Source organism: Peromyscus eremicus, chromosome 4 (genome assembly GCF_949786415.1).
Source record: "Peromyscus eremicus chromosome 4, PerEre_H2_v1, whole genome shotgun sequence".
Classification (NCBI taxonomy): domain Eukaryota; kingdom Metazoa; phylum Chordata; class Mammalia; order Rodentia; family Cricetidae; genus Peromyscus; species Peromyscus eremicus.
In genome coordinates, this window is record NC_081419.1 from 132,101,036 (window position 1) to 132,114,683 (window position 13,648).

General features: G+C 49.5%; 1 protein-coding gene across 1 annotated transcript in view; it reads left to right on the forward strand.

Annotated features, from left to right (window-relative positions):
* Ppp1r16b (protein phosphatase 1 regulatory subunit 16B) overlaps nt 1–13,648 on the forward strand; it is a 98,953-nt gene that overhangs the window by 17,030 nt on the left and 68,275 nt on the right. The window contains exon 2 of the mRNA XM_059261830.1: nt 9,923–10,271. Coding sequence (XP_059117813.1) covers nt 10,022–10,271 — 250 coding nt within the window. The 5' untranslated portion in view covers nt 9,923–10,021. The remainder of the gene's footprint in view (nt 1–9,922; nt 10,272–13,648) is intronic.

The following is a 13,648-nucleotide window of genomic DNA, read 5'->3' on the forward strand; positions in this document are numbered from 1 at the left end:
GCAGGGGTGGGGGTGCCACAGCTCTCTAGGGCTGTTTCCCAGGAGCCTGCAGTAGAGAGAGTAGTCTTGTTAGTGATTGGACCAGAGGGCTCTTCCTCTTTGCTAGGGAGCCTGTGCAGCCCACAGTGCTGAGGATGGACAAGCCAGGGATCTCTGCATCCAGATGGAGAAGGGTATCAGGGTATCGGGGGGGCCTTCAACAACACGCTGTGTCTCTGTCCTCCAGGGACAGTATGAGGAGAGAAGGCAGTCGGCTGTATGTACTGCCATTTTGTTGTAGTTGGCTCAAGAAGTCACTTTCTAGAACCTGGCCTTGAGCACCTTAGGGCGATGGAGCCTAGTTCATTCTGCCCCTAGGGGTAGGTGAGCTGGAGATACCTTCGGTTCTTGTCCTCCTCTGAAGTGATAGCGATTCTGTATTGTTCAAATGAGATCCTGGGATCTGAGAGGCCCTTCTGTCTGGTTTGCATGTATATATGTGTGTGTGCGCACATGTGTGCATGCGTGTTAATGTGCATGTGGGTGCACATGGAAGCTAAAGGTTGGTGTTGAGTGTCTCCCTCTGTCACTCTCCACTTTATATGCTGAGACAGGTCCTCTCACTTGAACTTAGAGCTTTCCAGTTGAGCTAGTCAATTTGACCTAGGGGTCCCCTGTCTTCACCTCCAGAGCACTGTTGGTGTGAGTTCTAAGAATCAGAACTCTGGTCTCATGTTTGTGCAGACAGTGTTTTGCTTACTAAGCCATATACCCACACCAAGGACTAGAATTTTGAGGAGAGGGAGAGGACCGCAGAGGAGGTGATCCAGACAAGACTGACAGCCATCACTAACAACCATCCCTTGTTTAACGACCTGTGATCCAGGAGGATGTTCTGTGGCCACAGGTGGCCTGCTTTGAAAAAAAAACGATCCCTCTAGCTTCTCCCTCTAGCTTCGGAGGGAGTTTTTCTGTTCCTGCACAGGGGTGGGGGTTCGACACCCCCAATCCTGGAGGAACTGTGCTTGTAATACAACCCCCACTTCCTCCTACTTAGCTATTCTAGAAGCCTCCTTGGGAGACTGGTGAGTGTGATTGACGGGAGCACATGGGGTGTTTGCAGGCATTCTGTTAGGTCTGTCCCTGTGTCCCTGGCCTTTGCACATTCCTGTGTGTCCCCTGTTCCCCTCCCCACACTGGCATTCTTTCCTACAAGTGGTCTGGCTTCTCTGGGTTCAAGTGTCTAATGAGAAGCCCAGTGTGGAAGATTGATATGTCCGCGGGCTTCCTGCGTCCACTGGACCATCGGCCCCTTTGAAGTTTTCTTGGAAGCCTAAGGAGGCCTTGTCACCTTTACAGGAGAGCCAATCCCAAACATCAAACAGCATTCTGCTTGAAATGGACCTGACAGGTTTCTATGTCAACTGTGGGGGCTCCAGACGTGCTCAGCAGAATCCTTTCTCCTGATAGGATGGTTTCCCAGTCCAGCCAGGGTTGGGGTTCCTGGGCAACCTGTCTGCCACCCCACTGGCTCTTGTCTTTTTGCAGTCTAACGGGTGGTTATTGAGTTCTTGGGGACCCCAACATGGTTCCATGGCTGGCCCCTGTTTTTGCATTAGAAGGTTTTCTCATGCCAGGCTGATGCTGCTTTTTTATACCACCTATCCATGAGCCCGACTCTGCCTGAAGCTGGAGCGACCAGAATTCTCAGATAGTCCAGACAAAGACCGTTAGTACCCCATGGCTGACCATGCTCTGTTTCCTGAGACAGCTCGGCCCATGGATTGTCTGGCCATTCTCCATTCCTGTGGGTTATGGATCCTGCTCATACATTTGAAACCCTGTAAATGGGCTTCAGGCCAAGGGTCTGGGGCACAATACAGAGATTGGAATAAAGGAATGTACCTGGGAGAAGGGAGTTGAGGAGCAAGCCTGTGAGGACCCTAGTCCCTCATCAGATTTAGAACCAGGAGGCCTGTGTATGGTTAGTGTGCCCAGAGTCTAAAAGGGTCATCCCTACAGGAGTAGGACAATCAGTGTAACAAGTCCCCTGAAAACGGGGCCCCGGAGGCACAGGGGTACTTTCTAATTCAGATATCTGGAGCACCCAGGGCCCAGAAGTCTCTTTGCTCACGAGTGGAGCGTCTCCGTATTGATGCTGTTGTTCAGACGGACTGTGGGTGGGTGGGGGTGCGCATCCTTTAAGAGAAAAAGCAGGTCCCGAGTGAGAGCTGGGAGGAGGCACCAGGGCTGTTTGTTTTGTTTTCTTTCCCCCTCGTGCTCAGCAGTGCAGGAAACACGGGAGAAAAGCACTCATGGCCCTTCCTCCGGAGCCTGCCAAGACAGCGGAGAAGAATAGCCGAGAACCAGGAAAAAATGCCGAACATTTTCTTTAACAGTGTGAACTTTGAAACTCTCTCTCTCTCTGACTCATGCTTGAAAGTCTCTTCAGTTTGAATTCACCTTCCCTTGTGTTGTTTTTCTCAAACCAGTAGGCTTGATTCCAAAGATGTGTCAATCAGCTGCTCCCGTGGGGGTGGGGGAGTGGGAGTGGGGGTGGGAGGTGGAGGGAGGGTCCTTTCTCCCAACTCAACAGACATGGCTACTGTAGGAGCCCAGCCTTGACCTTCTGCCCTCCCTCAAGGCTGGCCTTCCATCAAGACCCGTTGAACCAGAAACGGCCATTGTAGGAGAAAGCACAGTAACATCGCGGTAATAGCCCTGCATCTTTAAAAGCATCCTTGCCAAGTGTTAGGATGTTCTGGGTTATCGGTAACTGCCTTACATAATAAATGGGGTTTGTTGGCTTGGCTAGCTGGAATCCAGCGACTCAGTGATTATAGGACCCCTTCATGTCCTGTGCTGTCCAAGCATGGGCTTCATGAAGACTGCCTTCAGCAGCACCTTCCCTCAGTCTTCTGGCTCAGTGGGAAGAAAAGGTTTCTGGTTGGGCCACCTTAGGACACATGCCTAACCTAGAGCCAATCTCCGTGTTTGGGCTCAGGCATGGAGAAGAGCCAAGTTTAGACTCTGCTAGATGATAGGCAAGTTCAAGGTCTGAGGGGCAAGGTGACAACACCTTAGCAGCCTGTTCCTGCTTCTCCCAGGGCCCAGTACCTTGGCCTTTAACTTCCTGTTGGTCACAATAGAACTATTTTGGTACGTGGCCCAGATGTTGGGGAAGTTCAGTGCCCCACCCTACTTCCCCTGGCCTCCGATTCTTCTCACACTCAACATACTTCCTGGATGACTTCATTGCCTTGGCCTGTGCAGACCCCTCCCATGCTCATAGCCCTAGCCCAGTCCCCTTTATGAGCAGGGGTCCAACAGGCCTGTGTGATAGTCCATTGGTACTCTCACCACACACGAGGCTTAAAATATTTCTATTCCATCCTGGGTACCTCTAGGCCTGGCTTCCTTGGGGATTCCCCTTAAAGTACTGAGACTATTGTTCTCCCAGGGCCTGGCACCCTGCACTGTTTCCATTGTCCAAGTGTGCTTTGGGATGCAAGAGTCTCTTGAAGACGCCACTTTCCAGCTCAGTAGAGCCCCGGATTCCTGGGCTCTCCCAGCACCCAGGCCAGTGCCCTTCCCAGGGGGCCTGCTTGGCTGCTGTTGGCCGCACCAGGCAATTCTTTAATTAGACTGAGCAGGGTTTTCTCAGATGGGGGTGGAGGAGGTGTGTGGGTCTATTGGGGGAAACTAGGTCACCTGAAAACTAGCAGTCAGGAGGGAGCTGTCCCGGGGCGCTGCTCCAGGGAACCCAAGGGGTGAGGTAGGAGGGGCTGATGGGCAAAGACACAGAAAATATGCCCTGGCCCCTTTTACTGGCTCTGGGGAGATGCTGTCCTTATCTTTCTCTAGGGGGCTGGGTGACTGTCCTTAATTTCTTGGCCCAGAGCAAAGAGGGCAGGGCAGTGGCACGTTCTGGCTGTCTGTCTGTCTGCATCTTGTGGAGGGAGCACCATGCCGGAAGTCAGGCTCCTGTGACAAAGCTGCCACCCATTCTGCACTCCATTGCCTATTTTGTCATCCTTCAGCTGGACAGGGGCCACATCTCTCCTCATCGCTTAGCACAGCCCTGGCATGTGGCAAATGCTTGGGAAATATTTGTTGAGTGCATATGGATCCTTCTAGGGCCGGGGCTGCAGCTCAGTGGTGGAGCACTTGGTGAGCATATGCAACGTCTTGAGTTCCTTCCCAGCTAAAACTGAACCACAAGACACGCCCCGCCCCCACCGTGTGCGTCTTCTCTTCTTAGACTGTTGTCATGAGAACCAGTTGTCACTGTGAGGCGGCTTCCCCAAATGTCAGTGACTTCCATCTCCTGCCAACACTGAGTTCTGCCGTTATTTCATTTTTCTTTACTACCAAGTTACTAGTTGTAGATTGAAATGGAGTTATATAAAAAAGGAAATTTCATGTCACTGCCATAAATAAACAGTAACTGTGAAAACAAATCCACGGAAAACCAAGTGATGTTTTTACATTTTCATCTAAATACCATTGCTGTCCCCTTGCCCCAGGCTGGGAACCTAGGGGGACTGGCTGTGTGTTTACAAGGGGGCCTGGCATGGCTCTAAAGATGTTACCACCTGTGAGCATCAGACTGAGGAGGAGAGGAGAGGAGGAGAGGGGAGGGGAGAGGAAAGGAGAGGAGAGGAGATTACAGGCCTGTACTACCAGGTTTGGTGTCAACAGTTTTTATTAGTGTGTATTAAATGTACAAAATAGTGGCTTTCATTTGAGTCACTTCCTTTTCCATGCTTAGAACTCCTGATTGAAATGATGGCTGAGAAATGTTTCTTTTTTGATTCTTATTTATTATTTTGAGTTACGGTCTTATACTATTAGCCCAGACGATCTTGCAACTCACGGTGTAGCCCAGGCTGGTCTCAGATTCACTGGAGCTGGCCCGTCTTAGCCTCTTGAGTGCTGGATCACAGGCTTGAGCTACCATACCCAGCTAGGAAGGTGTTTGAGAAATGGAGAGCATTTTGGCATGTAGCTGCCTTGTATGATTTAATCCTGCTGTCGCTTGGCATGTTTTGGGGCCCTCCTACCAGTGTGTGATCAGCGTTGATAATGAAGACGTGGATGTGTGTGTAGCCAGAGCACTGGAAGACACAGAACACTTAGGTGAATTGGTCGCCAGTGGAAACTCCTCCTCCAGGGAGTGATGTAAGCATGCCAGTCTGCTGCCTTTGCTGAGGGCTTGCTGGGCAGCTCACAGGCCTATCCATGCTGTAGGGTGTAAGCAGCTATGTCCTGCTCTGCGTTGTGGAGATTCCAAGATGGCCTTCCTTTTCTGTGTTGAGTGGATCTCTGATGTTTGGATGCTGCCGTGTCCCTCTGCCTAATACAGGGCTCCAGACTCAGTAACTACAGGAGCTAGTGATGGGTGACACTTAGCATGAGGTCCGGTTGGGTAGGATGGTGGTAGGGACTGGGATGAATTAGAAGGTACATGTTCCATTATAGGGTACGGCCTTTCTCTGTACTTTTGGTGGCTGCCATGTGAGTCTGTGTGGCCGATCTTGAGGTGTTCTAAGAAAAGCTAAATACCTGATATTAGATATAAAAACTCCAAGTTTTAAATGTGAGTAATTAATTGAGATGTTGAAGATGGTATGGGCTAACCCCAAGCAGACTGATAAGCATGAATGGACTACAGGAGGTTTACTGATTAAGTCTGTCCTGTAGTCAAAAAGCATACCTCTCGGACCTCAAACTTTCTTGATCTCTTTAGTCTGGGCAGCCCTGTCCTCTCCAGAGGGCGTGTGTGTGTGTGTGTGTGTGTGTGTGTGTGTGTGTGTTTGTGTGTGTGTGTGTGTGTGTGTGTGTGTGTGTGTGTGTGTGTGTTTGAACCCAGGGCTTCGTGTGTGTTAGCAAGCAGCCCAACTGAGCTACATTCCTAGACCACAGCGCTTCTGTTTTTAAGCTGTGTGAAGTTGGGCAAACGACTTTATCTTTCTGTTTTCTTTACTGGAAGACAAACATGACTGCCTGCTTCTTTAAGTTGCTGAGAGGATTGGGTGGGTTTTTTGATTGACAGGCAGGAACCTTCCAGAAAGGAGAGCTAGTTCACCCCCCCCCACCCCACCCCCGCCCCATCCACCTCTGAATCAGGCTATTCCTGGGGCAGGTGTTCATTTGAAGAAGAAGAGGCAAAATTAACATCTGGTCATCCAGCTCCAGTGAGGCCCCATGTCACCATGACACCGTGTGTTGGTGCATTCAACTCCATTCTATATGCTCAAAAAACCCGGCCACAGTATCTATGTCCGTGACTGAAGCACGAAGTAGGAACGATACTGAGAGCTGCCAGGGAGCCTGGCTTATTCACGCCTTCCTGGAGGAAGGAAGAACAGGCACAAGCCCTCTGGAGAAGAGAGTGGCGATTTCTTTAAAACTAACTGGGGCAATTACCAGATCGCCTGACAGTTGTGCTCCGAGGGCATGTGCCCATGAGGAATGAAAACGTATGCTTACACAAAAACCTGTCCATGGATTTCATAGCCGCCAACTGGAAACAACCCCGATCTTTTCCAGGAGCTGGATGGGGAAACAAATGAATGGTGGCGGTGGCCTACTAGATAGCAATAAAGAGGAAGGAGCTGTTGGCACACACGATAGTTTGAATGAACCTCAAAGGAACGATCCGTGTGGAGTGAAGAAAGCCAGTCCTCAGCTCTCCCTGCTTTCTACTCCTGTTTCTATAGTGTTGTTTGAACAGAAGCCTAGAGACGGAACAGATTATTGCCAAGGGCTGGGATGTGAGTGGGTTTGGGGGTGCTTAGGAGAGCCATTGGGAGGTTGCGGGGGTGGGGGGCGTGCTTGTGGCTGAGAAGCGGTAGACATTTTACTGTGGTGGCACGCACTGATGAAATTACTTTAGAGGAAACCTACAAATAAGAATCCATAACTGGGGAACATGGATTACAATTGGGGGTGTGTGTGTGTGTGTTGTGTCCGTTTTCAAAATAAAAGGTTAATTGCAAAAGGATTGTAAGACTTGTAAAAAATGTTATTTTATTTTATTTTATTTTTTTACAGTGTTAGGGATTGAAACCAGGTTTCATGCATGCCAGACAAGCATTCTACTCCTGAGCTAAAGTCCCAGGGTTTCTTTTTTTCTTTTCTTACCCTCCCCCTTTTGGTTTTTTGGTTTTTTTCTCTGTGTAGTCCTGGCTATCCTGGAACTCACTCTGTAGACCAGGCTGGCCTCGAACTCAGAGATCCACTTGCCTCTGCCTCCCCAGTGCTGAGATTAAAGGTGTAGGTGTATGCTACCATACCAGCTCGCTTTCTTTCTTTCTTTTTTTCTTCCTTCCTTTCTTTCTCTCTCTCTCTCTCTCTCTCTCTCTCTCTCTCTCTCTCTCTCTCTCTCTCTCTCTCTCTCTTGTGTTGTTGTTTGCTTGCTTGTTTAATTTGGAGATAGGGTCTCAATAAGTGGTTTATGCTGGCCTTGAACTCACTGTAGCTCAAACAGGATTGGAACTTGAACTCCTCCTGCCTCCACTTCCCGAGTAGCTGGGATGGCAGGCTGCCCCCAGGCCCAGCAACTCAAAGTTACTTAAAACCAAAACCAAAGCAAAGCAAAGAGTATGAAAGCCAAGCAGCATGTTTCCTCTTGAATCTTGACCTTGGTTGATTGACAACAGAGATTAGGCCCACTCAGGCCCCTGGAGCCTTGGCCCATTGGCGCTGTCAATTTCTTCCCTCTCCAGCTGCTGCTGGTTTATCTTCGGTGTCAGGGATTGAGGGAGACAGGCCCATTTGACCTCCTCTTGGCTCCTAAGGGGCTGGACTGGAGATCCCTCAGAAGGAAAGGCAGTCTGGAGGGAGGATATAGAAGCAAAGGACCCTGGAGATCAACAATGTCTTCCTGAAGTTCAGGCTTGTTTGATTTCCCTGAGAAGGCAACATTTATCTATCTATCTGTCTGTCTGTCTATCTATCTATTTTGCATCTTACAAATGTGGACCCACCCATCTTTCCATGTTTCCCAGCAACCTGAGACAGCCTTGCCTGGTGGGTCGAGGGTGCCCTGCCTTCACGCCTCATCCATCCCTTCTTCTTTGCGAGTAGGTGTGCAACCGTGGCCAGCTCCTTTATTCCTTGAGGACCCTGGGAATTCTGGGAGGGACAGAGCATTTTGCAGATGAGAATATAATCTTCAAGAGGCTCAAGTGATTGTCCACAGACCTCTTTCCTTTGCCTCAGAGAACCCAGGGGTCTGTGCTAATGTGAAGCCCACTTGGTTCAAACTCTGAGAGCAGATGTATGTCCTTTTCCTTTGAAGGTTCTCCAAGGTGTGTGTGGGGTGAGGGGGACTTAAGCCATAAGTTTCCAGGTCGAATAGTTCAGCAGTTAGTAAACTTTTGGGTTTGGGAAGCACTTTAACCCTTGAAATTAGGATCCTAAAGCTCTTTTGTTTATGCACATTGCTTATTTTTAATGTTTTTTTATTTTATGAGACAATCTCACTATATAGCCCAGGCTGGCCTCAAGTTAAACCAAGGTCTGGCTCAGTTGGTAAATGTGCTTGTCACCAAGCCTGATGACCTGGGTTTGATTCCTAGAACCCAGAACATGATGGAAAGAGAGAACCAACTTCTGCAGGTTATCCCCTTGACCTCCACATGTGCATCGTGGTGCCGTGTGCCACAGCACAAAAGAAATAAAATGTAAAGAAGTATAAAGCTATCATGTGTTATAACCATGCTGGACATTTTGATGAAAAAAAAACAATTGTCCTAAGACAAACAAAAATAGAGAGTTGCCGTTTCAAGCTTTACACAGCTCTCTCTGTTGGGCTCTCCCCCTGATTGTCATTAAGTCCCTTGATGGGTAGCGTTAGGACCATGGCATACTAGGGACAGAGGGAGGGTGGAAAAGGTTAGCAGTGTCTTCCTCCGTTTATGCAAATAGTTTTGACTTTGTGGAAGCCTTGAAAGGGCCTGGGGGGTGGGGATGGGGAGTTCCTCCACAGGGCACCCAGGCCACACTTTGAGAACCACTGCAGTCCTACCTTATATCGTCTCGTTTCCTTCCAGTCCTGTTTGTCCATCCTCATCACAGCATGCATGTCATGTGGAGAAAATTAGCGAAGCTTAAGTGCCTGGCATTCACGTGTCTGAGGACCTGGCGTCTATTTGTTGCCTGTTCATCTATTTATTTATTTATTTATTGACCAGGTCTCACATAGCTCAGGCTAGCCTCAAACTCATTATGTAGCCAAGGATGACCTCAAACTTTTGATCCTCCTGCCTGGACTTTCCCAGTGCTCACATCACCGGCATCCACTTCCATATCCTATTTGTACGGCGCTGTGGCTGGAACCCAGACTTGGTTCTTGCCAGGCAAGGAAGGAGTCAGCTGACCCCTGTTCCCAGCCCCCAGAGCTTCTATTTGAATGCTGTACAGCCTGGAGTTTCCTGGGTTTGGTAGCCCCCGTGCTATCCTGAGCTCCAAGATACCCTCTGATTCCAGCATCACCTGACTTACTTCTTGAAGTAGGATGCCTTTGTACAAGAAAGCTGCAAAGATCAGGCTCTTGTTAGCTAACTGTGGCTTGAGAGGCGGGCAGGCACCATCATGCAGCAGAACTTTCCGGAATAATGGAATGATCTCTATCTGGGTATCCAACATGGGAACCACTAGCAAGTGTGCACTCAGATGTGGCTGTGAAACTACACTGTTTTACTTCAATCAGTGCAAATGTGTGTGAGCACCACTGCCTCAGCTCGCAGCCGAGCCAGGCCTTGCTGGGACTCACACGCCACTCTTAAGGATCTGTATGTTTGCTTTTGGCACAAATGCAAAGAAAACCTCAAAGGAGCATTGAACTCTGGGCAGGGTGGTCGGGGTGGCTTTCTCTACCGTGCGATGTGTATTCTCGGGGCTGACCAGTCCATCTATGTCTGTCTTCCCTCTCCAGGCCCCACCATGAGGCCCCAGCCCCTCGGGAGCCCCCGTGCTCCCCTGGCCCCGGGCGCACCGTGCTAGCCCCAGGCAGGGCAAGGGCAGGCGCGGGGCCATGGCCAGCCACGCGGACCTGCTCACAGAGCTGCAGCTGCTGGAGAAGGTGCCTACGCTGGAGCGCCTGCGCGCAGCCCAGAAGCGCCGGGCGCAGCAGCTGAAGAAGTGGGCGCAGTATGAGCAGGATCTGCTTCACCGGAAGCGCAAGCATGAGCGGAAGCGCAGCACAGGTGGCCGTCGCAAGAAGGTGTCCTTTGAGGCCAGTGTGGCGCTGCTTGAAGCCTCACTGAGGAACGATGCCGAAGAAGGTAAGGTCCCCTGCTCCAGAACCCGGACTGTTGCAGAAGCAGGCAAATTCTTCTTCTACACTGGTACTCCTGAGGTCAAGTGTGGGCCACCCCATCTGTCCACATTAGGAAGAAGATGGCCCTAGGAAAGGCCTCCTGAGACAGTCTCGTGTGACCCAGGGTGGCTTCCACATGTAATGCAACTGAGTGTGACCTTTAACTTCTAATCCTCCTGCCTCCACTTCTCAGGAGCCACCACACAGCCCTCCCCACCCCCAACCTTGGCTTTATCTTAGACGGCTGTTTTCATTGTTGGAGACAATGAGTCCGACTTTTGGCTAATGAATACAATAACAGTTTCCCTTCCCTCCCACAAATATTTACTGACAGCCTGCTTCCTGCGCACTGGCACTCTGTGCAGAGTAACGAACAAGCAGTATCCCGTTCCTCCCCCGACCCCAACAGCTGGATACTCCAGGATGTTGCGTTTCTCAAACCCTTCTTTGTGGTCCTCACTCAGCCTGTGGCATGCTGTTCTGGTATCTTCTTTTTCATGCTGGGAGGGATCCCAGAGCCTTACAGAAGGAGCCAGCACCCTATCCCAGAACCATATCCCGGACTCGGTTCTCAATTCACTTTCCACTGCCATATCCGTGGTGGAGGGTGGTTAAGAGCTAGACCCTGGGGGCTGGTGAGATAGCTCAGAGGTTAAGAGCACTGACTGCCCTTCCAGAGGACCTGGGTTTGATTCCCAGCATTCACATGGCAGCTCACAATTAGCTGCAACTCCAGTTCCAGGGGATCTGACACACTCTTCTGGCTTCCCCAGGTACCAGACACGTGTGGTGCACAGTAATATATGATGCACAGACATACATGCAGGCAAAACACCCATACACATAAAATAAAAATGATAGCATTTTAAAAATGTATCTAGACCCTGGAGGTGGACAGCTGGGTTTAAAACTGGTTGTGCAGATCCCTATGTGACCCTGGCACAGAGAACTTCTTTTTGTTCTCTGTCCTTAGACTTGTCCAAAACGGGGGAGACGGTAGCACCTTCATGAAGGCCTTGTGAGCATTCAGTTGAGTAATACCCATGAGTATCTTGGACATGGCCCCTCATGTTAAGCATGAAGTTATGAATTTTCTTAATTTTGCTTTTTGAGTTTTGAGACAGGCTGTCAGGTAGCCCAGGCTAGTCTCTGTGTAGTTGAAAATGACCATGAGTTCTTGATCCTTCTGCCTCCATTTCTCAAATTCTTTTTTTTTTTTTTGGTTTTTTCGAGACAGGGTTTCTCTGTGTAGCTTTGTGCCTTTCCTGGAACTCACTTGGTAGCCCAGGCTGGCCTCAAACTCACAGAGATCCGCCTGGCTCTGCCTCCCGAGTGCTGGGATTAAAGGCGTGTGCCACCACCGCCTGGCCATTTCTCAAATTCTAAGATGGCAGGTATAAACCACCACAGCTGACGTATCAACGTGTCTTATTATGTTGTTACCTTTTATTTCATTAAACGTATAGTTTTTCTTGTCATGGATGTTCCTAAGTCTAGAAGCAGAGACAAGTACACATCACATTGTCCAGGATGGTTTTACTCTCTGAACTGTGTAAATAAATGAATGCAGGTTCATACAGTTTCCAGGTTGCACGGTTACCCTGTACTGGTTACAATTAATAACACTCATTTTATAGATAGGGACATTAGACTAAGAGAGATTCAGAACTTTGGCCCAGGTAAGATAACAAGACTGGAAATCCTAGGATACTACCCTATGGCTTTTCAGGTTTGCGCTTTCTACACCTAGAATGGCTGGAGGACTCAAGCTTTGACCAGGTCCCCTTCTCTGTGCATATCCTCGTGTCTGCTCATTATAGCTGAAGTTTGTGCACATGCCCTTGGACCACCCAGTAGCATCTGCATTACCCCTGGAGAGACCTGGCATGCCTCCTGGACCCCCCAGTACCTTCTCCTGGTATTAGGCATTAAACAGTCAGTGGAAGAGCTGAGGGCTGGTGGCACTGAGAACATAAGAGAACATGGACTTCCATAGGCTGAGCATCCCTGACCATGGAAATCTGAAGCATTTGGGCCACCTACATAGATGTCCCACATGGAAGCTAACACACCTGACCTCATGGGATGGGTTGTAAAGTGCAGGTGGGCTAGAAATTATGCCCAAGATGCCCGCAGCAAGTATGCAGGAAACAGAAGTGAACTTAGGTTGACTTGGGTTCTGTCCTTGAGGTGCCATCGTGAGTATTTCAGAGTATGTCAAACACTCCTCATCACAAGCCTTTCAGACGAGATACAAACCTGTGCTCACCTTACCCTTCAACTTCTAGAATACCCTGAAAGCACCATCCCATTGATCTTGGTAATATGGGGCTCTAGGACATGAGCCCGGGCAGGGTCCCAGACCCACTGAGCTTCAAATGGCTCAGGTGGGAGCTTCAGTGAGCCCCTGAGAGGCTTGATGGCTCAGGCTGGGGATGTGGCCCTGAAGCTCCTTCCCACGTGTGGTTTGGTGTGCTGGGTGACGTGGCGGCCCCATCCCACTCAGGGGGTGGCTGGCAGGCTCATGACGAGGTCTAATTTTTGGTGGGGGTGGCAGTTCACTAACTGCTCTCTCCCAACTTGTCGATTACACTCTTCTTCCCAAGGGGCTTTGAAGGGTTTCAGAGTTGGCTGTGTGTTTCAGAACAGCCACCAGGGAGATGGCGCCTACCTAGCCCGCTACCCAAATATCATCCCTTGTCAACTGTTAAGGGTGCTGCTTAGAAGAAACATGGCTTGGAATTCAAGGATGCTCCTCCACCCCATCCCTAGCCTATGGCCTTGAACAATTTGTTTTTCCTCTTTGTTTTCAATTTCTAAAATCTGTGTCATGGAGCACTAAGGGCTTGGCTTTGAGGGAGGGAGGCAGGAATTAGAATTGGTTCTGGATTTCTGTAGTTCAGCTGGTAGAGGGTTTGCCTAGCATGTGTGAGGCCCTGTGTTTGATTCACAGTGCTATGTAAACTGGGCATAGTGTCACACACCTGTGATCCCAGTACCAGAGGCAGGAAAGTCAGAAATTCTGCAGCATCCTCAGCTACATACTGAGTTCAAGGCGCCAGCCTGGGCTACATGAGACCTAGTCTCAACAGAACAGCAAAACATCCTTGACCTTTGAAAGTTACCCTGAACCCTGTGTCGGAACAGCAGTAATTTAAATAGTTCTTCAGATAAAAAGACTTTAATGCTTAAAAAACATCAAATTCATACAAATGAATTCTTATTAGAATCAAACAATACAGAGTTGTGCAGAGTAACAAGTCCCCTCCTCTCTTCCTGTCTCCCCTCCAATCCCTGCTCGTTGGTTTGATGTGTTTTCTTCTAGTGATTTTTTTTCTTTCT